The following is a 24,829-nucleotide window of genomic DNA, read 5'->3' as shown; positions in this document are numbered from 1 at the left end:
AAAAAGTAGGCATTTTTAATAACTTGGTTTCCCTGGGGCTTAAAAGCATCCCCAGCTTTTGGCTGTGTGAAGCTGGTGGGTGCTGCGAGACGCCGACTTCAGTATGAAACGAGAGCTTCACTTTTCCTCACACTCCTTTCTGAATGAGGGAATGTCTCTGGAGTGGTGGGCTCTGAAAGAGCAGCTGTCTGCCTCCCTGACTTCTCACTCATGTCCAATCCAGGGCTCCTTTGCAGGCTCTTGCCTTTGACATGAACTGGCAGCATCTACAAAAGGACAAGAAGAGATTGTTTGTGCTTCCTGGCACAAGAGGTTAAAGCTTAAGGGGAGAAAAAAAAACAAAACCAGAAAACAAAAAAGGCACAGACTGCAAAACTTCCTGAATTGCACCTACAAAACAAAACACAGCCTGGGAGTGCAGAGTTTTCAGCTGTACAGCAGTTAAGGAAATGTGCCAAAGACTTCTCGGTGCTCTTAAAAAGGCTGAGCTGCAAGGAGCTGGGCTTCTCCTTCATGCAGAGCTTCATCTGATTTCAGGTGATTTTGAAAATCCAGACCCAGTACTGGAACTGGTTTTCTTCACTGCTTTTCCATCTTCAGTGAACAGGGTTTGGACAGTGTCAGTTTCTGTTGATGGTTTATTTACTTATCTTGTGTCCTCCACTGAGTGAGTTACCAAATAAACCTCCTGGCTCAAACCTCTGGAACAACTCAGGCTTCAACCTTCCTGGCTGTGGACCACAAAGCTCTTCCCTTCTTGCAAAGTCCCTGCTACTTCCAAGCAACCTCCTGCCTCTTGAGCTGGGCAGTGGTGAGGTTTAACCCATTAACAAAGAAAAAAGAGAAAGATTTGACCCAGCAAGTAAACTGTTTGGGAAAGTGCCTGAGGTAATGGAGTTCCTAGGAACTACAGACTAGAAATAATGAATGAGCCAGCTCTCATCTGGGTGAAATAGCATGGCTCCATCAAAATTAATGTAGCTCATTAATAGAACAATGTTTGTGCCTCAGACGTCTCTCCTGTATTGTGATTTTAATGGATTTGGGGAGCCCAGCTTTAACAATCTAAAATCAGAATTTCATCAGTAAAATCCTAAAAAATGAGACTAAAGAGAATTCATTTACGGTGATGTATTTTATGTCATGCCTTCAAGTGGCCTAATAAATAAGATTTCTAAATACAATTTCAGTCACATTAATGGCAAGATATTGCAGAGATTAAAGCAATATATTTAAGCATATTTTGCATTTGAGCTGTACCTCTGGCCATGTGAATACTAGTGAAGGCAGCAGCAGCCTCAGGAGCCAAGGCATTTCCAGTAGCTGGCAGGGAAAAACGTGCTTTTGCTTTTTGGTGTCATCTGTGGTAAGGACTTGCATCACCACAAAGCAATGCAAACAACTGCAACAAGCTGATTATGGTGAGAAAACCTGTGCAGATGTTCATCCAGTCAACAATGGCACATCAGGTCCTTGGGATGAGTACCCCTGGCGACAGGCAGGGCTTGAAGACTGGCAGGTATGCGTTATACTCGCACTGGTAAATAAAACAGCTGTTGTAAAGCAGCAGGAGTATCTCCATTCTCCCTGCCAGGCCGCTGGTCCAGCCTGCTCATCCTTACTGGCAGCCCAGCGCTGCCCCTTGCAGGGGTGTAATGGGGGAACCTCTCACCTTTGGCAAAGAGCTACCATGCAGAACCAGGAAAGCAATTCCTGGCAGAGCTGCTTCCTCACAGCTATCATACCCAGAGCAGACTGCTGTCCTTCCAGGCGGTGGGAGAGGAAAGGGAGCATGTTCAGTGCATCCCAGAGAATCTGCTGTCACTGCCAAATGCAGGTCTGCAGTGGGGAATGTGTAGAGCAGAGGCCCTGCTCAGGGCTGCATGTCACATTCTGCCACTCTTGCCCAGCCCACCCTGCCGATGAAGGTTACTGCGCTGATTCTGGAACAGAGTTATGAGTTCTGTGTCCAGAGCATAAATAAATGATTATTCTGAATGTCTTTTCTTTAAACCCAGTTACAAACCTCATGTGTTCCTCCCAGTGCAGCTTTTTCCTGCTGCCTCCACAACAGCAGCTGCAGGAGTGCGTCCCTCACCCACCTCTACCCATGGCAATGTTAAATTTGCCTTTTAAAAAAATGAACTACGTCTTGGGGTAATTTAATTTTTTGGCATCATTGATTGCAAAGCACAACATTGCTCCTTTGCAATGCAGAACATGACTCTACAACTCCTGCACTGTCAACCCTAAAATCCAGAACTAGGAATGCAGATTTGGTGGGTTTAGCAATTTCAACCAACACTCCCCCAAATCCTCAGAAGTCTGCAGGTGGGGGGGTTTCTCTGGGTCCGGGTCAGCTCCTGAAGGAAGCTGCTGTCTCCCACCCTGCTCCGGGGTGGTTGCAGCCAGACCCATGATCAGCAGGAGGGTAATGCTAGTTTTGCCTTTTTGTTTCCAAACTGCTGAAGGCCCCACTCTGACAGTACCAACCCACACAAGTTTGGAGAGGTTGTGACTCTACATCAATAGACATTAGAATCATAGAATCATAGAATAGTTAGGATTGGAAAGGACCTTAAGATCATCAAGTTCCAACCCCCCTGCCATGGGCAGGGACACCTCGCTCTAAACCATATTACCCCAAGGCCTTGTCCAACCTAGCCTTGAACACTGCCAGGGATGAAGCATTCACAGCCTCCCTGGACAACCCATTCCAGTGCCTCACCACCCTAACAGGAAAGAATTTCCTCCTTATATCCAATCTAAACTTCCCCTGTTTAAGTTCTAACCCATTACCCCTTGTCCTACCACTACAGTCCCTAATGAAGAGTCCATCCCCAGCATTCCTATCACATTATCACCCCAAATTCACTCATAAATATTTTTTTTTTGTCAATTTGGAAGCAGAATGAGACCAAAGATTTATAAATAGACTTTTTTCTTCCTGCCTCCACAAAGTTTCAACTTAATCCAACAATTCTTTGGTATCTTCATGTCAGTGACCATCTCAGCAGGCACTGGCTACTGCAGTGATGAAGTTTGTTACTGGGCAGAATGACACACGGAGGAAAAATGATCCTGGAAGACAGGTATCTTTACAAATGACAGAATATTTATTACCAATACCTTTAAAAAAAGATTACATCTGCTAGATCACTGATAAATATCATTTACACTGGGGAGAAAACTACAGAAGCTTCTTTTTTTTGTTCAATTTTTCTTGGTTTTGTAGTTTTTTTCTGTTTTTTTTCCTGTTTTTACTTTTTACATAGAAGTAACCATATCAAACTAAGAAAGGAACACAGCTTGAAATACTGACAATATTTCTCTGGTCAACACCCCTGACTTTTACACAAGTGGAATCCTGATTATGAGTTACTGAATAAATATATTTAGAAGGTCTAAAAGTTAACTGTATTATTTTGTAAGCAAAAAAGACAAGTTACAGGCAAATTCAAGCTATCAGGAAAAAAAAAAGTAATAATATACCACTGCAGCGCATTTAAACTTGAAAATTTTATAGAAAATTCCATTTCCTTTTACTAGCATTATCCCATCTGAGTGAACTTACAAAATTACCCCATAGTAACAAACGGTCCTTCTCTTAAGAAGAATTATTTTGCTGTGGATATTGTCGTTTTCCGGTGTGACTCTATTTTGCCTCAGGTGCCAATGAAGAGTTTTCATAAGGAAATACAGACTTCTTAGGAGAGAACTACCAGAGATCCCACCTTGCCATGGACAACCCACACCTCTGTGAAGCACGGCACAGCTCCTCTGAGGCTCCTGGTCCAGACCAGACTTCCCAATAGTTTTCTACATGGTGGCATATGAAGGATGATGAGTTATGTTCCAATGCACATGGAAAGCAGCGTGTGTTTGGACAACAAGCCCAGAGCAGCTTTACATCTTGGAGTCGCTGTATCCTGATTTCCTTGGAGTAAAATCTCCCAAAGCGAGGTGGACTTCACTGGCTTTACACCCAAAGGTGAGAACCATGTTGTTGGATTGCTCCTTCAGGTTCCTTTTTGTCACTTGAGGCAGAGATCGCACCTTTGCAGTATCTTTCATTCCTACCCAGTTTAATGCTACTCATGATAAAGACAAAGTTATTTCAAAGCAGTAAAATGGACCCTTGCTGCACAATGCCAGAATATTAGCTACATGTCCTGTAGTCCACAAGCAACCAAATTTCGTGTACTTTTTCAAGGTTATAGTGTTCTTACTGAGTATTTAGAGTTTGACTTGCTTAGACCTCTGAATAAAATGTAACATCTTGTGTGTTATAAGCACTTGATTTAACACAAGACTCATCATAACTGCCAGTTAACTACAGCCGCGTTACAAACCCAATCTGTAACAGGTCTGCCTTGTGTAGCCTTGTAAAACTGTACAGTAAAGTTGCAGCCAATTTACTATGAACAACGTTGAACTCTCCATCAGAAAGGAAAAAATTCCAAACAATATTTCCATGGTAATGTCGTCCATAGCATTTTATAGCAGAGGAAAAATTAATATCTACATCATATGTTAACTTTAAAAAATTCTATAAAACACTAAATATATAATAAAAAATATGCATATAAGGACATATGTAAACTGCTTTGGTAACATCATATTACAGATGTTTTCAGTGCATTGCAGAGTTTCCAAGGAAACTTCAGACAAAGCTATATTTGCTTTGAGGAAGTACTGTATAATGCCATTCCTAAAGAAGCATAAACATTTTTCCAGTAGTAAGATGTACTCAAACCACAATATTACTTAGTACTGGGTGTCTTCAAAACAACTAGCTAAATGTTGCTTATATTATAAACAAGAAGTCCTTTATGTGATTTTTGTCATAAACTGGAGCGAGCTGTGAGCGATATCATTATCGTGCTGATGGCTGACAGTGTACAGGCATTGGAGGTGGATGAGCCGGATCCTCTTGCGTATGCATCTGAGCAAAGGAGAGAGGGGAGAAAATGAGCCAGCAGTGACAAGAGCAGCCCTCATTAACCCCAAACCCAAGAGATTAATTCTGGCTTCTCCAAGAAAGTGTGGTGGTAGCTGGGAGGTCAGACCCCACATAACCTCCTTTCACTGCATTTCACCTCTCTGAGTTTTCCATTGAACTCAGATTCATGCTGCTGTTGTGTTGAGGCTACTCTCACAATTGTATTACTTCAGGGCCTGTTTACTTATTATTTTATTTTCCTTACAATTGTACTACATTCAAGCTGTTCCTTATGGCACCAGCCTGGTGCAATCCACATCCCGGAAGAGCTGTGTACCTGACCCCACTGTGCTGAGCCAAATAAGAACTGGCATGTGTTCCTCCTCTCCTATGCTCTCCTGTGTCTGCTAATTAAATTCCTCTGTATGGTTTATATAGCCACAGTGTACAGCCATGGTGGAGAGAATTCTGCTCTCACCCAGGGTTTTTTACATTGCTGTAATTTTAATGCCATATTCCTGCATTGCAGAGGCTCCTGATTTAATGCAGCTTATAAACTGTGGCATTATTAATGGAAGATGGGACATGGAGATTTTGCAAAAGCAATGTTGTGTAATAAAATACTCTCTTGCCTGTTTGTTCTTCTACACAACCTCATTTCCCTAAATACATATTTATATATCCAACACACAATGGAATACGGCTATACAGTAGCCTTATAAATTTAAAACCTCTATACACTGCATTTGATATTTTGTTACAGTGAATTGCAGTGAAACAATATATTCTACATATATACGAGTAGGGAAGTAAGATTGAAAAGTGTCTAGAAATCTTAAATACAAATATAACTACTTATGATGGCATTTCTTATGGTTTAATCTTGATTCAGTATGAAATCAGAAATGTGGGTCAGAGTGACTACCGGTCCCAGGTACGTCTGGGTTTCAGCTCCCTGCCTGGGAAATGGCCAGACTTACAGCCTGGCCCTGTGCTGCCTCATCTTGCTTCTAGGTGAGAACAGTGATGGGGTGAAGCAGGTCTGCCCCAGCAGCAGGGATAGAGGGGCTGGGGATCCCGGAGCGCCCATGTGGGACCCTGGTTCCTCCCAGCCTTACTCGATATCTTTGGAATTCGGATTTGTTCACTGCTGCTGCCGTCACCCCCATCGCTGATCGGCTTTATCTCGATGATGTAGTCCTCGTCGAATGGCAGTGACAGCTCCACGGAGGTCTTATTCGTTTCTATTACAGATGTGCTACTCTGCCTGTTCCACCTGTACAAAACCTGCAGCAAAGGGGAGAGAGAGAAGGAGGCAGAAACAGCAGAGATGGCCATTGCCCCAAGGTCGTCCAGATCTGCTGCTGCTCTTTCCCTGCCTCTGATACTCACACACACGACTGGTCTCAGAAGGGCTGCTGGGGTTTTGCTGGGGACCCAGCACAGCGGTGACAGTGCCTGGGGTGGGGAAGTGACACTGGGAGGAGGGTGATGCTGATGTGCAGTACCAAACAGCACAGGTAGCTGGGGGAGCACCTTAATGAAATCTTTAACTTTATGAAGCTAAAATAAATCCCAAGGCTTATTTATAGAGGTCAGAAACTCATTATTACGTTTCTTCAGGGAACTAGGTTGAGGTATTTGATGCGGTGCCACAAACGGCTTCCCGGAATAAATGATTTTTTTTGAATGGTCTTCTAAGATCTGGGAATTTTAATAATTTAGATCATAAACTGTGACAAATGCCAGAAAAAAAGATGAAAAATGGGCAATGTTTTGCTACGGTTCAGGAAAGAAATCATCTGGCTGTGCTATCCCAACAGTAAGTTAAAAGAGGACTTCTTAGAAACCCACTAGACAGGGTTTGCTTTTTCAGGGTGACGAGTCTCTCCCATCCTCTTTCAGTTGACAACTTAATTTGCATTTCAAACCTAAAATACGTAGTGAAAAGTTGGTCCAAACTGCTGAGATTCATCTGAGGTTTTAACTAAAAACCCCGAGGAACTACTTCTTTTTGATAATCTGATACAGTGCACCAGAGATACTTAAAAGCTAGTGCAGAAATTCAGGAGAGCTGGTACAGGCTGGTAAAGCCCATGCCGCTGGCATTCCAGATTGTGAACAAAATACAAAGCATGTCCAGGCTCTTCATCGTTTCAAGCTCTGGTGGGAAATGCTTGCACGATTCAACCCTCAAGACAACGGCTGGCAATTGCACACCGATGTCTTCTTTAGGCCAAATTAAACCCTTGTGGAAAGTGACAGAGCTGAGTTTTTCCCAAAATTTCTCTCTGGTTAAATTATACCCTATTAAAACTGCTTCTAATGAGGATGCTCTTTCTTTTCCTTTTGGCTTTGCTTTCTGAAGAAAATGGGAGCTATTAAAAAAGCATTTTATTTGCCTGCAATTAAGGATTCAACTACAGTCTTTGGAAGGTTTCCACTGAAGGCAGGAGAGCAGTCCTGCAGGTAGGAGCTTCACAGGGAAGGAGCAGGTTGAGGTCTGTGGGCTGAGAAGGTACTCACTCTATACAGGTATGACCTCTGTTTCTGGAAAACCATGTAAGTACCATGAAAAACGCCATGCCTGGTCTTACTATAAACCCCTACTTGACACTGGATTCACGGAAATGTTCCCTGTAGCCATATACCAGAACCCAGTGACAGCTACGCTTAGTGAGGATTTGCTGCAGGATCAGGAGTGATGAGTGAGCCTGGTGGAGGGCAGTCTTGTCCAGCTGCCTGTGCTGACAAAATACTCACTTTGTAGCCTCTCACTTCTGACTCGTTATCCAGTGCTTTCACTTGGTCCCAGTTCAGTATGATCTTGGAGTCAGATGAATTCCATATGATGTTTCCAGGGGGCTGACTTGGTGCTATATAAGAATATACACAGCACTGTATTACTAAGGAGCAATGTTTCCCAGTTGGATTCCTCCCAGTAAGGCTTCCCCCACCATTGCTGAGCATGCCTAGAGTCCTATCACTCTGGAAAGCTGATGAGCTGTTTCACTGCTCTGTGTCCTCAAGGTCACGGGGGTGTGACACAACACAGTGCTCTAAATGAAAAAGGATTCGGTCAGCTGCTCAACATGCCTGAGACCAAAAGAAAAAAGGCCTCTTGAACGATGAGATAAATATTTAATTTGCCTGCACAGCTGTGATTCAGTTTTGCATGCTCTGCTTACTTAACACGGGGAAGAGCCTCACAAAAAATAAAAGGCGACTGCTAAGTCTTCTGCACAAAAACCCAGCCAAGAAAAGTCTGACAGCTCCTTCAGACTCAGCAAAGCCTGAAAATGAGAGAGGGGAGCACAAGCAGAAACCTTCCCAGGCAAGAGGTCCCCATCCTTGTGGACACTCACGTGGCTTTTTGGTGGTGACATTGACTGCGGCACTGGAGGGGCCGGTCCCAGCCGTGTTGTATGCCCTGACTGCCAAGTGGTACAGTGCGTTGCCTCTCAGGTTGCTGACTTTTGTAGATGTTTGATTGCCAACCGTCCGAATCCTTTTTGCGTTCTCTTCCTTTTCGTCATGTCTCCAACATCTGACCTGAGAAGCAGAGCAGGTACGTGTGCTTACTTCCAGCTATGGGCTGGCAGCACCCATTGTTTCCAGAACTAACTGTGGCACTACTGCCCGAAGTGTAAGAGCCATAGGGACAGAACTTGCACCCTGCTACAATCCCTTCTTGGTCCTAGCTGGAAACATCAGCCTGGCTGCGGTGCTCCCTCCCCAGCACCTCAGACACTGCCTGGCCATGGAAGCACTTTCATGCAGGTTTCTCTCAGCAACCTCTGCTCTCAGTTTTCAGCCAGATCACACACAGAAAGATGTATAATTATTTACTGTGTGACAGAAATCTCATATATTGAAGAGATAAAAGGAACCAAATACACCACAGGAATCCACACATGCTATGGCTGGCAGGAGCAGCACTGCAATGACTGCCTGTGATGTATCTCTGTTTCTCTTTAAATCTTAGTACTGAGGCTGTGTTGTGTTTCCATACCTCATATCCCTGTATTCTTCCTTTGTGCTGGTTCTCCCAAGGGGGAGCCCAAGAAACTTCAACATCTGAGGCAGAAAGACTTCTGGCCAAAACAGTGGTCGGGGGTCTCGTTGGCTCTGCATAAGAGGAGTTAAAACACAGAGTTCTCACTTTTATGTTCAATTAGTCCCAGACTTCAAGGGTTTTATTTTCTGTATTGCATGAGAAAAGAAGCATGTGACCAAAATAAACTTCCACATTTCATAACAATGGCCTGCCAGCCTCTGCCAGACAGCACCGCTCCTCTACCTAAGAAATAATAAGACGTCATTACTAAACTCAACCCAGGATACCATGTACTGTAATTAGGACAAGAGGGAACATTTTCTAATCAGTGGACATTAATTCATTCCAAATCTCAGAGGAATTCTTCCCAGATTACATATTACTTTTCCATTAATATCAAAAGATTTCATTACGATTAATGTTATTTTAATGACTATGAAAAGAATTAATCATGGCTTGCCATTTATTATAAATCAGAGCAAGGACTAGGTATCAAAGGATATGTCAAGGTGGATACAAAACCCTTTCAGACCCGGTCAACCCCCTCCATGTCTAGCGGCAGGGAGGAGGGAGAGGCGGTGGGGTGAGCTCCTGGCTCTACCTTCTTCTGCCGAGTAGACGACGGTCACGGGGCTGAATGACCCTTCCCCCTTGTTGTTGTAGACCCCCACTTTAACTTCATAGGGGGAGAAGGGCGGCAAGGTCTCGTTGCGGAAGACGTATCTGGCGGCGTCTGGGGAGGCCACGACAGTCTGCATCCAGCTGACGGTGCCGAAGGGGCGGAAGGCCACCACGTACCCAAAGCCGCCTCCATTCTGCAGCTCCTCAGGCACTGTCTGTGGGCAGGCAGACCATGAGAGAAACAGCACTGTCAGTAGTGGCACGTGTTTATCTCCCTGCCTGCATGCTGGCTATTGCCTCTGCGTCCTTCTAAAGCTACTGTGCTAGACAGAGCATTGGAGATGGGAGGTGGCTTGAGTCCTGCTTTGTATATAACCTGAATTCATTCCATCCTATCTGTGCTAGAGCCTTCCTGCTCTGCAAGCTCCCTCTAGTCAGGGGTGAAAGAAGCACCTCCAGAAGACACTTCACCTTAGACTTAATTCACCTTTGTAGATGCCCACCTTCCTCTCTGGCTAGATGGAGCCTCCAGTAACAACGTCAGTAATTCCAGGCACTGCAATGACCAAAGGCCTGAGGTTTGTTGGGGTGAACTAAGGACGTGATTCCTGATTTCCCAATACACATGCAGCTGCTCTTATGTCTTTGGAATTGCACGTGAAACCCTGAAAAACACATCCTCACAATGCCCCAGACAGCATGGGGCTGGTGATCCCTTGCTGGCCTGTTGCCACACAGTGACCCACACCAGGCCAGCTAACTCTCCACATCCTGTGTGACATGACCTATTAATAGACCATGATGGCAGGGAGTGACTTGTAACAAACGTGATGGAGAAGGGCAGGTAAGTGCTAGACAGCAGCTAGAAGAAGCAAGCTGTCACCTCCTTGTCATTTCTGGACACACTGACACTTCCTACCCTCAGCCTTGCAGTCCCCTAAAAGATGCATCAAACCCCAAATCTTTGATGTATTAAAATAACCTCCAATTGTGGACCCCTTTCCCACAGATGTCCATGGTGCTTAAGCACGTGAAGGGGTTACTTTTTGGTGACTGCTTATTATTCCGTACTGAAAATCCTGAAAAATACACCAGAACATAAAGAAAAGGCCTCTGGACATTTAAAAGACTAAACTGACTGTTCTATCAAAATACTAATTATATTTTGTGCAAATTACGTCTCAAGTCAATGGCTGATGTTCTTGCCATGTGTGTTTTTGAAACATATTGCAGTATCTATAGGAGACACAGCGTAGCTAATTAGTCCAACAGAGGAGGAAATTTAGCACATTGAGCTGTGGTAAGGACAAAATCCCATTTATAGTTTTTTAATAACCTTAAAAATATCTCTGGTGATTCATTCTGCCAGCTTGGTCAGAAATAGAGCTAAGTGGAAGTGTTAGCATGTCCAGTGAAGTTCATTATTCGGAAAAATATGCCAGCTGCATCGCATCCTAACATGAAAATACGAGCAGACAAATGACTAAAGTTCTAACCCCAACTGCCTTAAGGAATATTAAACATTTTTCATCTCTGCATCTCCTCTTCCTGGCTTTCATTAGCAGTGATGAAAGCCAGCATGCAACGCACTAACTCTTAACTATTTGCTGCCATATATCCCAGTGCAGGGATGAAGGATGAAGTTTGGGAGCCAGCCACAAGGGTTCTCAACCGGGTCAGGACATGCCGTGTTTGTCCTCACAAACTCTGTTTTATCCCTCAGGTGGTTTCTGCTCATCTGTGTTTTGCCATATGAGTACAGATGTGCTTAGAGTCAGGGGAGCTGAGCTCGTGTCCAAGCCACGATGTGTTCCCCGTGGTCCCCTGCACAGCACTTCTCTGCTGGCTTACCTGCACAGGGGCCTGGGAAGGGGAAGAGGTTTAGCTCAATTTTAATAGCTCTGCTATTTTTATGACACAATCTGGGCTTTCTTACTGCAAGCCATTTGAAACCTACAGAAACTTCACTGGTGCAGGATGAAAAGGTGCGTTTAGGTCAGGACCATATAAATGTTCGCCTTAGTTTGGGCTCCACTTACTTCCCAAGTAATGACCAGCTCAGACTTGCTCCCTCCACCTCCACTGACGTTAGCTGGGGTCACTTCAGGAACTGCAAAAAAAGGTGCAGAAGATGGATGTGGCAACTTTGAAACCAGAAAAGCGCGTTGAAATGGAACAGACCTACACAGCAACAGGACTCTGCTGGCCTGCCCCTGCTGGGTAACAGAAACACTATTAGGAAATGGCTAATTTGCCATGGCAAACAGCATATTAAAAGTATGTCAATAATAGTATATTAAAAGTATGCCAATTAACTGGTGTGTTCAGTCACTAATTGTTTAGTTTAAACATTTATCTTCCATAGAAAAGGGCTTTTATTTGTTTTCCTACTTCATATTCTGTTCCATTACAGACTGAAGGAGAACAAAGGAGCCACTTACCAGAAGTTTCCCATAGCCTAAACACATATCCCTGCAGCCACACGCTGAGTCTATACCTTGCTGTGACCCCTTTCTGTCAGATCACAAGATAGGGACAGCATGAAGGAGCATTAAAGCTCTCATGGTTACACTGTGCCTGCAGCAGCCAGCAGAAACCATGTAGTTCTAGGAGGTAGTGGTGTGCTTAAGATCAACCTTCAGTAAGTCTCTGAAATAATCCAACTCATAGGGCAGCCCAAGATGATTGCTGGAACACTGATGACCCACAGGGTGAGGTCCAAGTTACTCCAAGAATCAGAGAAGCTCCCAGCATCAACAGACTGCTGACTGCAGCTGTGAAGCTCAAACACCTGCTCTCAATGTGCTGTAGTCTGTATTCCAGAGTTCCATAGCTCTTAAGGTTGGAAAGGACCTTAAGATCATCTAGTTCCACTCCTCTACTGTAGGCAGGGACACCTCACACTAGACCATTTCAGCCCAGGCTCTGCTCAACCTGGCCTTGAACATTGCCATGGATGAAGCATTCACAACTCCCTTGGGCAACCCATTCCAGTGCCTCACCACCCTCACAGTAAAGAACTACTTCCTTATATCTAACCTACATCTTCCTCTGTTTAAGTTTAAACCCATTACCCCTTGTTCTACCACTGAAGTCTCTGACGAAGACTCCCTGATGCCTTCCATCAGATTGAGCATGGGAAACCAGAGGGACTGTTCTCAGAGTTCATCTCCCTCATCAGTGGATACTGGGCAGCATTTTCCAAAAAACCTGCCCAAATACCTTTTTACTGATTAGTGATTTTCTGCTTTTTGCAGGAAAAGGACATTAAGTCTTCTCATACTCCAGACACCACGAAGTGAGCAAAAGAGCCCATCAGGAGCTCCACAACTTCCCCTGTCTATTCTGTGCACACAAATAACACGCCATGAAGGAGGAGAGCTATGGGCACAGAAAGCGCTCCTCAGCTTCCTCCAGTGCAACACATCCATTAGCACTGATGAGCATTTATTTGATAAGATCTAACTCAGTTGCCCACCGCTACTTACGAGCTTCTTCAGTTCTTCTCTTCTCTGAGGGTCTGCTGGGCTCTCCAATCCCAATCAGGTTGGCAGCTACCACTCGAAATTCATACTCGACCCAAGGGTTCAGGCCCACCACTGTCGCTGTGAACGTCCTGCCATCGATGATCTCTGGCACTAGGAGACAAACGTGAGTCAGGAATGCAATGAAACCCACCCAAAGTATTAAAGATGCTGGGAAAAGGCCATGCATACCTCATACCCTTAAAAGTGAGGGATTAATGTAAATACAATGTGAATAAGGATTGATAAACATTTTCTCCTTTTCTCTATTTTTTTTTTTAACTGCAAAGAAGAGGCAGCATTAAAACTTGTGCTTTTAGCACAGAAATTCCGGCTATTACTGAGTTTTTCCTAAATTGCCACTTTTTGAAAACAAAATGTCAAGACAACAGGTTTAAAGGGGGTTTTATTTTTCTCTTTTTAAAACACACTGTTCCCTCTAGTTAATGGCTACTGGAACAAAATTAACCTCGGACGGAAAGAGAAATTACATCATGGGATTTTTCCCTCTATCAGGAAAATAATTCTACTTAAAGATAGGCCAGATGACACAGTCTGTCCCTGAGGGATGTCTTTATAGACCACAATTACTGTTGTATATCTCCAGAGCAGCAACAAAAGATAGGAATTCATTTTGTTTTCCCTTAAACATTCATGAGAAAAATGGATGAGTAATAGCGCAGACTGGACTCTACATCTTTGGGTTGCCAAACTTGAAACTAGTTAATAAGACCAGCTCTGCAGCCAGGCAAATTACTTTTCACTTCAGGGTGCAGAGCTGCTCTGCTCAGCCGATGCATGGGTCCTGATGGATGTTTTCCATCGTGGAGCTCTTCAGGGTCCAGGGCAATGGACCTACCTGTGCTCACTGCTTGCCATCCCACTGAGAAGGGGGTCCTTGCTTGCACAACATACATTGTAATAGGGCTGTGGTTGTCTGCTCCTGGCCTCCAGGACAGCTGAGCAGTGGTGTCAGTGACTTCATCTATTGTCACAGCTTCTGGTGGACCTGGGGGACCTGTTGGAAGAATTAAAAGGACAGGGGTGCTTAAGGCTTTGCAGTGACTTGAGGAGGGAACACTGTAGTCTTCCTCCCTTACTCAGGACAGTGGTAACTGAGTCCCTGCAGAGGAGATAAGCACAGGCCTAGCTGTGATTTAGCAGATGCCTAGATTTGGAGGCACAGGGGAGATACAGAGAGATCACTGGCTTCACCTGCAGCCCCCAGGTGCTCCACATGTACTGAGCGCCATGGCAGACCTGAGCTACCATACAGAGCAAGGCAGTTGTTGCAGTACTTGGGATCAGCTCTGCTGTCTCACATCTGCTGCTTCAGAAGTGGACAATATACAACTATGGTTTTTGGCTGCAGCCTGGACGCACTCAGAGCCTGGAGAAGAACAAAGGACCTGCCTGTAGGTAGCATCATGTCTGAGTAGGGACCAATATTTTCTGCTTCACTGCTGGGTTCTTTCTAAACAGTAAAGCACTGTGGGATGTACACGGGAGAGAATACCTCTCTCCTGTATCATACAGCCATTTCTGTCAGCAGAGGTACCTGAGGTGAAGTCCCTCCCCAAAAGCACCACCTCAAGCAGCAAACTCCTCTTGCAACTTACTCTGTGGACTAAAATTATTCTCATATGATATTCAGAGAGCTGGATGTGTTTAAATATCTAAAAATACCCCAAAACCTTCCAATATCCTGCCTTTAAAAGGAAAGTTTCAGCAGGTCTAGCCAGATTTAATTTCTCAGAAATTAAAATTTTAAATTCTTTTGCTGGGGGGCAGCAGCCACTCAACACAGCCTCACAGAGCAGTCAGCTCTTTTGGTCCTGCTCTGCAAGTTATACCAGAGAAATGAAATTGCATTGTGTGCTTCACAAATTAATCCCGCTGCTTGGCAGAGGCTGAAGCAACCTGTCCTCACTTCACGTGTTAGAATGGCCATGGTTTATCCCCACATTTCAGAACATCCTTCTTTGCAGGATGCAGGGTGCAGGCTACAGCAGGGAAAGAGAGGGAAAACTTATCAGTTATTGATTTAGCAAGTATTCCAGGGCTGCTGACAGACACGTGCTTCTGTTCTGATGGCCTGAGAAAATTCCACCCTCAGCAAGTGGCCTGATCTGTGTGTACCAGTGCCAGGGGTTACTCCTGTATGCTCTACTTTGATATTCCCTGATATAAATAATTCATTTTTATTCCAGTATCTAATCTCTTATTAATTTGACATAACCCCAATATTTAAAAAACTCTAAAAATTATTCAGAAAGATCCATTTATGCATCAGTCATTCACCCCCCCTCCCCTCTCACAGCCTTGTGATACTTGCCAACTTTCATGCTAGTGGTGAGATAATACAGCACAACTCTCAGCGTAGCCATGGGACCACTGGCCTAGACAGAGATGTCCCCATTGATGTTTTCAGGGAGTGACAAGACCAGTATTTTTACCATCATCAAGGGTCATTTTCTCGTGAGAATGCAATGTTCCTCATGCTTGTTTACAGAGGCAGCAGTAAGGAAATTACCCAACCAAGGTGCCCAGCAGCAGGCTGTTTTGAAATGGTTGTGCAAAACGACAGAAAATTAATCTGAAACCATGCTGCAGCAAAACCTATGAGTTAGTGTAATAGGGAGCAACCTCCTGGGGAGGAGAGCAGCAGCTTTGCTGCCTCCAGGGAGCCAGTGCTTTGTGTGGCACAGGGCTAAGAAGGTCTGTGTTCATGCTCCTATGGGGGAAACGTGGTGAAAAGCATAACAGTATTATGAGGATAACAGAACACCCAGCTAGAGACAAGGGCACATTTCTCAATGGAAGTTCAGTTCTAATCTTGCACATTTTACTCTGGCACAGCTTTGATAAAGAAAGAATTTCTTCCTTCTTTTTCATGCTTTCCTCCCTTTCACTGAGCTGCCTGAGAACTTATGTTACATGGAGAATGTGTAAACGATGATTTTCTCGGGGTCTATGAGAACTGAGGGCAGCAGGTACTGAGCAGCACTAAAGTTTGCTTTCCTGAGAGCTAACGAGCAGAAAAATATAGACCATATTTATTGTAAGGATACAGACTCAGGTTAACTAACTGCATCTCTGCTAAAGTCACTGTGTAGGGTAATGTACAGAACTTGATGTATCAGTGAAGTCACTAAATCATATTTATTCTAGAAAAGGAACAAAACTGCTTAGCAGAATGCAGTGAAGAAGCTGAATACTGTTTCTGCTGTGCAGTTCATCAATTAAACGAGCTCACTTGGTGCAAGTTTTGCGTTCAGGACACAAACAAGTACTAGCGTGTTTATCTGTGTTGTGTGTCTGTTCTATAAGTACGTATGAAAGCATCTTTATATGCACTGTTTGAAAACATATTGTGAAACCCAGTGTGTATTTAGAGCTCATTTCTGAGACTAATTACAAGGTGCTGGGATCCCAATGAATATCTTCAAGCCCAGGACTTGTCTTACCAGCAGCAGAAGGTAGGAAAAAAAAAACCAAAAAGAGATTTTACAACAACAACAGTAACAAAATTCAAATACCTCTTACAATGAGGTCTGCAGCAGCCGATAGCTTGTCCACACTTGTTTGCACCATGCAGACGTATTTTCCAGCATGCTTCAGCTGGATGCTTCTGATCATCAAATCACCAGCTGAATCCTGCTGATAAAGTAGGGAAAAGTGGTTACAATTACTTTTTAATGAGCGCTAAACATCATTATCACATGAAGGACACTGTGACTAATGGATTTACTTTACACTGGCTGATGAAAACATTAGTAATGCAAGCCGTGGCCTATTAAAATTATGTGTGTCTGCCTTGAAGGTAAGAGAGGGAGCGTTTCTAAAATTATGGCTCTGACAAGGGGCAGGGGAGCCTGGTTTGGGTCTGTTAAGCAGTTTCCCCATTAAAACAATGTGACAAAGCTTATGTAGGGCAGGTTCGCTCTGATTCCTCTTTTATCTCTGGATATCCAGTTTATAGCCTCTCTGGTATTCACATACCCAAGTTGTGTCTACATCTATTTCGCAAGTGTAAACCAGCCCAAATTATGAGACATCTGCAATAGTTTCATGGCTTTGTACTACGGCCAGCATTTTGATTGCCTGGCGTTTTTGTGCTAAAGATCATGAGAACAGCACTCTCTGAGGAAATCTTGTATCACCTAACAGTGGTAATTTGTTTTCCAAACGCCAAGTGCATGTCTGATTAACTGTTGAATAGAACTAATTAGGTTTCTGTATGTACAGGAAGCTGAAAACTCTCTCTAAATTCTTCTCGAGATACAAAGCATTCAATATATTAGAAATCTCAGAGTACCCCTGTGATTGTGGCTTTCTAACTAAAGAATATTAATAAAGTTTGCAATTTTAGCTTTGCAGGCCAATCAGGCACAGCCGCCAGAAAAATCTGTTGCTGCTGATGTGCGCCATAGGCACCAATCTTTAAATGCATCTTTCAATGATTTTTGTAGGGATAACAGCAAGGCTTGTAGATTGTATTTCCTTTCAGCATTAAATTTCACTCCTGACAAAAGGAAACATGTACTGCCAGGCTGCTTAGATCTAGCAGAGCATATGTCTCTATAAAACCTCCCTCAGAGAAACATGCAAAACCTCTTCCAGTTTTCTACCTCCAGCAGAGACAATCAAACAGGGAGGGGCCATCATAGGCACCCTTACCTTGCCATGGGCTGTCCCATCCTAAACTTCCCTGGAGGGGCAGAAAATGACAACTTACCCAAGCAGATTTTCCTCTCTCCTAACGATGGAAAGTAATTCCTACCTACATACTATTTCTTCCCCATACCTGCCACTTGATCATGGCCTTGAGCAACAGTGTGGCCAGGGCTGTATTTAATGGGCAGTCTAACCATCATTTCACACCTGACTCTTCTAACTATCAGATTCCCATGAACATAGAACCATAGAATCATAGATTCAACTAGGTTGGAAAAGACCTTTGAGATCATCAAGTCCAACTTTTCCAACCTTCCAATACACAATTCTCTGCACATTGCACAAGTTTCCATTATAAGTGGGTACTAATGGGCTTTTCCATAAACACACAACAACCCAAGGATACCAGTGTGACACTGCCAGGGAATGTGCACAGAGAATACTGAAACGAAATGTCATATCTGATGGTTGGTGGTACCATGTGGATTATTTTATGTCAAGGAAAATACTTGTTCTGAGCATAGGGTCACAAGAGGAGGACACAGGTAAGCATGCTAGCAAACACTGCCTAAACAAATTTGAGGATATCCTCTGATTTTTCCACTATTTTCTGCATAAATACAAAGTTCTACAACTGCTATATTTTACATTTCTTTTATTGTTACAGCCAGAGAAAAACTATTATGGACTACTTCCCTGAATGAAAAGGCATTTAGTTTTGCAATGAGAAAGCATATTACAGGTCTTCCGACGTACATCCCACTGCAATGCCAACACACTGTTCACATGAGCAGATTTAAGTTAATGTCATTAAGATATCATAAAAATTCTACACTAACTATGATGAAGTAGTATACTGGCAATGTTCATCATCTCAGTCTATAAAACACAAGATAACATCTACAATCAACTTAGGCAAGTTCATACCTTCTATTAGGAGATCTTTTCTATGTTCCTTACTTTTATTACTGTAAGGAGATTGCTTTAGTATTAATACTTACCCCTCCAACTCTTTCAAAGTGATCCCCATCTTTTTCGAAGTCTATCAGATGTCCATTAAATGACCAGGTAAACATGATATCTAGTGAGTGATCATGAGATACCTGACAAGGCAAGACAATGCTTTCTCCAACAGTGACATCCATGCTGAAAGGTGACACCATAACCCTGGTTGGATCTACAAACAACAAAGAAAAAACAGGGGGAAAAAAAGAATTAATCCTGTCCTCCTGAGACATGAGAGCTGAGAATGATGCTAAGCAGTCTACCACAACTGCAGCATTGCCACCAGAACTTGAAAATTTGCGGTAATCACTTAGGAAGATCCTTAATGCAACAAGCGTTCACATCTCTGATTTTATCCTCCAACACCTTTCTCTATTTGTTGGACTGAAATACTATCAATAAATCCTTCAGAATCCTCTTCTAGCCACCATCCTGATGAACAAGGAGGAAAGAAAAGGCTGGAAATGAGTGCAGCAGGTCTGAAAGGCTTGGTTTTGTTTTTTTTTAAAGCTTGCAGATCAGAGATTATTTTATTTGAATCTTCTTACTTCAGAGATTTGTTTCACAGCCTACATTGCTCACCATGCTCATAAAAAAACCCTATTTTGTTGTTCCTAAAGCAAATAGTGCCTTAAGAAAACTCTCTCAATGTAAAATCTCCAAAACTGGAATGAAGAAGGATATATTAAAAACACAAGTGATATCTGCTCAGACCTGGCAAGGGAAAGATAAGATTAATAATATTGTTTTACGTTATGTTTATTGAAAACGTGGTGCTTGTTTAAATACTGGCCATGTTTTATGGTTTTATATTTTAAATCCAGGTAGGTTTTTTTTGTGTGAGGAGGGCCCATACAAAGTATAAACAATGAGTGATACCAACAAAACCTTTCACACCATGGAAACCAAAAGGCAAATAAGGCAAATCCTGTAGTAATGTCAGACAGAGAGGTGTTGGGCTAATACTTGGCTCTGGGTGTAGTAGCTCCTCTGACTGATGCGCAGCCTGAGTCACTTAGCAAGTCAGACTGACTCACTTCTTAGGACCCTTGTGGTCTTACATGGGATGTCACTCACCTGTTGAACAAGAACTGAGCAACGATTTTAGGGAGGTGAAACAGAGGAAAGGTGAGAACAGGCATTGCCCTAAACATGACATTACCAAAAGGAAATCCCACAAACCTGTGGGTACCTGTGATGTAGCAAGTTCTGTCTGTTAAACATGGGCAGCAGCACATACCAGTTCCATCTTGGGCTTCAGGGCTAATCTCTTATTCACAGCTGGAGTTCTATGGATGCTTTACCACTGGTTTCATTTTCTATTTTTCACTTTAGGCCTGCATTACAAGCAATATGGTGGTACAGAAAGACGAGCCATGATGCATTACGCAAGCTTTAGCTCCTCATCTGTGCCTATGAATTCCTCCTGCCTCTAAAGTCAACGTTTCTCTTTCATTTCTGTTGACAAAAATGCAGTCATTTTTTTCTACAGGGCCTCAGAGGAAATGAAAAGGAGACAAAATGTTGCTTAACAATGAGACCAAAAGTCTGAAAATCATATACAGATATTTTTGCTTATTCCAAAAGTCTATTCTGCACAGCTGTCATACTAAAATACTACAAGCATTATTCATTCCCTGGTATATGAATCCAAAATCTTAACTACTTCTTCCAGAGACTACTGGCTGACTACTTAATCCTCTGCTAAAATAATAAGGATACAGCAACAAAGATATGCACTGGGCAGAACTACTCACCAAAATTCAAGGGTTGCGAAGGTGCTCATGGGTTTTCAAAGACCTTACCAAAAGTGTACAGGAGGTGCTGAACAAGTTTTCATTGCTGTCTCTATAGGCTTCAGATCAAGTCCTCAGGGACTTGGCTGTATTATCTTGGACAAATTTAATTCATCTCTATTTTGGTTTCACTTCTAACAAAATAGAGTATCCCTTAGCTGAACCATACAAGGTGTTATGAGGCTTAACTGATTAATACAAGTAAAGCATCTGAAATTTCTCAGGTATAAGCGCTGTAACAGCACATTACTAAATTAATGTTTAATTGTTGCTTAGATTTATGATACTGTTTTTGTATAACCACCATATCAGGATTTTACAGTCACTTAGGTCTGCTACTCCTGACACTCAGGAAGACCCGGAGCATCCCAAGCTCACAATGTGACAGAAATGCTTGCACCGGCAGTGGGGCTCAGGCACAGAATCACTTACTGAAATTCCCCTCAGCATCAGAAGTTCATCCTCTATGCTGCTCAAAGCCTGTATGAAATATTTATGAAGGACTTGACTCCAAGATGAAATGGGTGCCTCCCACAAAGCCCTAAGCTCTCCCACAAGTCCCACAACGATCCATGTAAGCTCTGGTCCTTAACAAGTGGCAGCACCGAGATTTTGCTGTAGCTAACCTTCATATCCACAGCACTTTCTGCAATAAGTGAGAAGTCCGCACCATAAATCTGATTCTTCCTGCTGCAATACATACAGTTTATAAACGTATAAAGAATGAAACATGGGTGTTTGCTTAAGCCCTGGTTTCCAGAGCAGTTTAGCACAGCTCCTATGGATGCCGTAGGAACTGCAAGTGCCTGCTGACTCCGAAAATCAGGTGCCCAGGTTTCAATCCAGTCATGTCAAGAAGCATTGCAACCTAATAACTGAACATACTGGGCTATGGGAATGGCTGACACAGCAGGGTGACAAATGATGTGCAGGGAGAGGGCTCTGACCCAAGCCATGCTCAGCAGGAGTGCGAGCCCCAGCAAGGCACTTTACAAATCACCCCAAGGAGAATGCTTACCCATCTCTTCTCAAGGACTGGAAGAGCTGAAAAACAAAAACATCCCCTCCTCCCCTTTAATAACCCTAGCAGAGCAGCAAGTGGAAAATGTTATTCAGAAGCCAATTGAGGGCAGCCGAGTGCAGGCGCACCTTGGAGATACACAGCCAAGTGGTAATCAAAATTATTAGATTTGCACTTTCAAAAGCTGTAACATCAGGCACTTTTTTAAATTATGGGGAGTGCTTTAATGATACCAAAATGTTGGTGAGCATAAAATAAATAAAAAAGGGTTGGTTTTTCTGAGCTAGCCCCTCACTTATTTACCATCCACCTGCAAGGCAGGAGAGGCAATCTAGGGAGACACAGTCTGTGGGAGAGCTGATCTTAATGCTCTGTTACTGTCCTGTCCCCTCTAAGTGTGTATTATTTTGCTTAGATGTCTTTGTTTAGTAAAGGTATTATTGCCAAGGGCAACTAATGAAAAGAAATGATTGTGATTTTGGTGATATTTTGAGATGATATTCACCTTCGAGATAGGTTTAAAAATAAGGCTGAAAGATTCAGTTGCAGATAAAGGGTTATAATTTCTATTAGTAGCATCATCCCTTACAGCTCCTGCAGGTTTTTGAGCCCTCCACAGAGGGAAGCAGCGGCTGGTGCTTCTCAGCACTTCTGTGGAAAGAAGAAAAGCAAGCAAAATTGTTCTGGGTCACTTATGAGGAAGTTCAGCTGGCATTACTGAGAAGTTTTTAGAGAAGAAATAAGTGGATAGTGGATGCCAGCAGGAACACTCTCAGGGGGTGAAAAAACCTGTGTTGCCAGGAGGCAAAATAATCCGGATTTTAGTCTCAAATAGTAAAAGGAAAAAAAGACCCCAACTACAGTGTATGTGCAAACATATTCACTAGGTGTCCTGTAGGTACAGCAAGTGCAGATGTGAGTTTACATTGGCCTGAGCTTGGATTTGCTGCAGAGAAAGAGGAGACCTATACTGAAAAACATTGATGGGGCCGGAGTGCAGCAGGGCTTACGGCCGGCACTGGCACGTAACTCAGCAGACTGGTTAGAGCCTGTCTGTAGGTGTCACTGAAGGCTCAAGGAAGCAGGAAAGCTCTCTCTCAGCCTTCCCTTCATACCCGCCTTTTCAGGAGCACAGTTTTTGTGTTACAGAAATGGCACTCTTTCATTTTACATGCGGTTTTCCTTGCATGCCAGCCAGGCTGGCAGCTCACAGCTTGCAGCTTGTTGTCAGAGCCAAGACGGTTTGAGCAGTGCGAGAACTCCTGGGGATGGTCCTCACCTGGAGTAAACCAGCATGGCTACACCGGGATAGGTCCGAACACCACTGCCATCCTTAGAAGGGCACTCTGAGGCTATCTGAGCTTTTCTTACCTATTTGTCCTGCATCACGTCCCCTAGTTTTATTGCTGCAGCATACTGCAGACAATTTGGTGTACTTCTGACTGATGGAACGTATTCGGTTTATGTTACAAGAGATTTTAACAAAGTTTTCTGCTAGCTTTCAGCATACGTTAGGAGAATCGAAGCTGAGCAGCACTTCCCTTCTGAAGAGAGGCTGTAATTGCTTTGCTTTTGTCTCCCACCCCCTGCTAAAAGGAGCCCGTCATTAGCTATTAGTGCTGCCTGCATTTTGTGTCTCATTTTGGGAAGATGCGATGCATTTCTGAGCTGCAAACCAGCAGGCTGAAGACATCGTGGATATGGTCTGAGAGTAACAATTATCCAATCTGAAAAGAAACCATCCCACCCTGATTTTCTGTTGATTGGCTGTCCATTAGAAGGGATTCCTTGTTTAGGGTAAACAGCTTTGCATCGCTGCGTTTGCTTGTTGTAGCTCATGCAGTGCAATGTTGTGTCATATTGATCTGGAGGACATGACACAGTGGGACACAAGCTACAGTGGCACGACATAAGTGACATAAAATGAATCAGAGGCTGACAGTCAGAGACAATGCCTTTTTTTTAGGTCAGTCCTGAGCATGCGAATTTCTTTTGAATGCTGCAAGAGGACCAGGGCAAAGCAAGAAGCGATGTCACATATATTATGCCCATCAGCAAGATTTCAACTGCCCAGAGGGTTTCTTACACCTAGAGACAGGCAGACCTGTCTGCTTTAGATGGCCACTTGGCATCCTGTTTCCAAATGTGCTCCTTTCCAGTTTGGCTCAGCTGTGACGGCTGTGTGCTCTTCTCCACAGGGAAGGGATTCAGCAATGCTAATAACTGCAGTGTCTTTCATTTAAGTGCTCAGTAAACAATGAGATGTACTTTGCCAGCCCTGGATGCTGAAGGAATAGAGAGTATTTTACTACAATAAAAGATTGAACTGTAACATGCTCAGGAGATACAGCTCCCGTTGTTGGCCTCAAATCAGTAGAAATGAGCATCTTGGAGATAGATTAACAAAAAAGGGTGATAATGTCAACATTTCCAGTGCTGCCTGCTGAAACCTGTGCACCTAACATTTAAATGCTTATTTAGACATCTATCCTGGCATAGAAAAGGAAGTCAAAGGACAAAGGAAGAAAAGGGAATACTCAGGTTTTGACATACTTATCTAAGATAAAATAATGAAGAAATCTGAACTCCCCCCAAAAAAACTTAAAGGCTGCCCTCCAAACTGTTCTACTTGTAAGGGAAGTTTTCCAACATCTTGCAAAGGCTTATTTTTTCCTTCCCTTTTCTAGCCTTGCCCATTTCACTTTATTCAGGGTTTGTTTGCACTTTCATGGTGCTGGGTTTGCTAATGGAAACTAATGGAAATTTTGTAAAACATCCTCCATTGAAGGTCTGCAGCATAAGTCCTTCTTCCCTTTACTCTTTGGCCTAAATAGAAAAAGCCTGTTTAAATATATTCATGGCTTTGGAGAGGAAAATATTGCAATTGGACACAAATGAGCTAGTGAAAACTGAAACAGCTGCTTACTGAGAGAAGAAACATTGTCTGGTTCTTTAAATGGAAAATAAAAAGCAGTGTTTGTTTTTGATGATGGATATGTACATTTTCTTCAAGTACGTAAGAAGTATTAGTACCCCACCTATTCTACTCAGAGGGCATATCTGAGTTAGACAGCAGCAAGCTGCAGAATGCAGAGAGGACATTTATTCCAGGCTGGACAAAAGGAGACCATATAAACCAAAGCCATTTCAGCACAAGAGGCTCTGACTCTCTGCATCATGTGTTGT

The 24,829-nt window shown here is 43.3% G+C and overlaps 1 protein-coding gene across 4 annotated transcripts in view; it reads right to left on the bottom strand.

The window, feature by feature from the left end:
* Positions 1-3,095: 3,095 nt before the first annotated feature.
* Positions 3,096-24,829, bottom strand: part of LOC133217001 (contactin-4) — a 341,090-nt gene continuing 319,356 nt past the window's right edge. For 3 of the 4 annotated variants that reach the window (XM_061362129.1, XM_061362130.1, XM_061362132.1), the window contains 11 exons: positions 18,823-18,998; positions 16,684-16,804; positions 14,004-14,162; positions 13,109-13,258; positions 11,660-11,730; positions 9,601-9,835; positions 8,955-9,070; positions 8,308-8,494; positions 7,706-7,818; positions 6,061-6,229; positions 3,096-4,945 (listed from right to left, as the gene is read on the bottom strand). In XM_061362129.1, the coding sequence (XP_061218113.1) occupies positions 4,845-4,945; positions 6,061-6,229; positions 7,706-7,818; positions 8,308-8,494; positions 8,955-9,070; positions 9,601-9,835; positions 11,660-11,730; positions 13,109-13,258; positions 14,004-14,162; positions 16,684-16,804; positions 18,823-18,998 (1,598 nt within the window). In that variant the 3' untranslated portion in view covers positions 3,096-4,844. The remainder of the gene's footprint in view (positions 4,946-6,060; positions 6,230-7,705; positions 7,819-8,307; positions 8,495-8,954; positions 9,071-9,600; positions 9,836-11,659; positions 11,731-13,108; positions 13,259-14,003; positions 14,163-16,683; positions 16,805-18,822; positions 18,999-24,829) is intronic. The other variant, XM_061362133.1, reaches the window with a different exon arrangement.

Source organism: Neopsephotus bourkii, unplaced genomic scaffold, assembly GCF_033783945.1.
Source record: "Neopsephotus bourkii isolate Nb327-2 ecotype Australia unplaced genomic scaffold, CSIRO-AGI_Nbou_v1 NB_1080, whole genome shotgun sequence".
Lineage (NCBI taxonomy): Eukaryota > Metazoa > Chordata > Aves > Psittaciformes > Psittacidae > Neopsephotus > Neopsephotus bourkii.
This window is presented reverse-complemented; position numbering and strand designations above follow the sequence as displayed.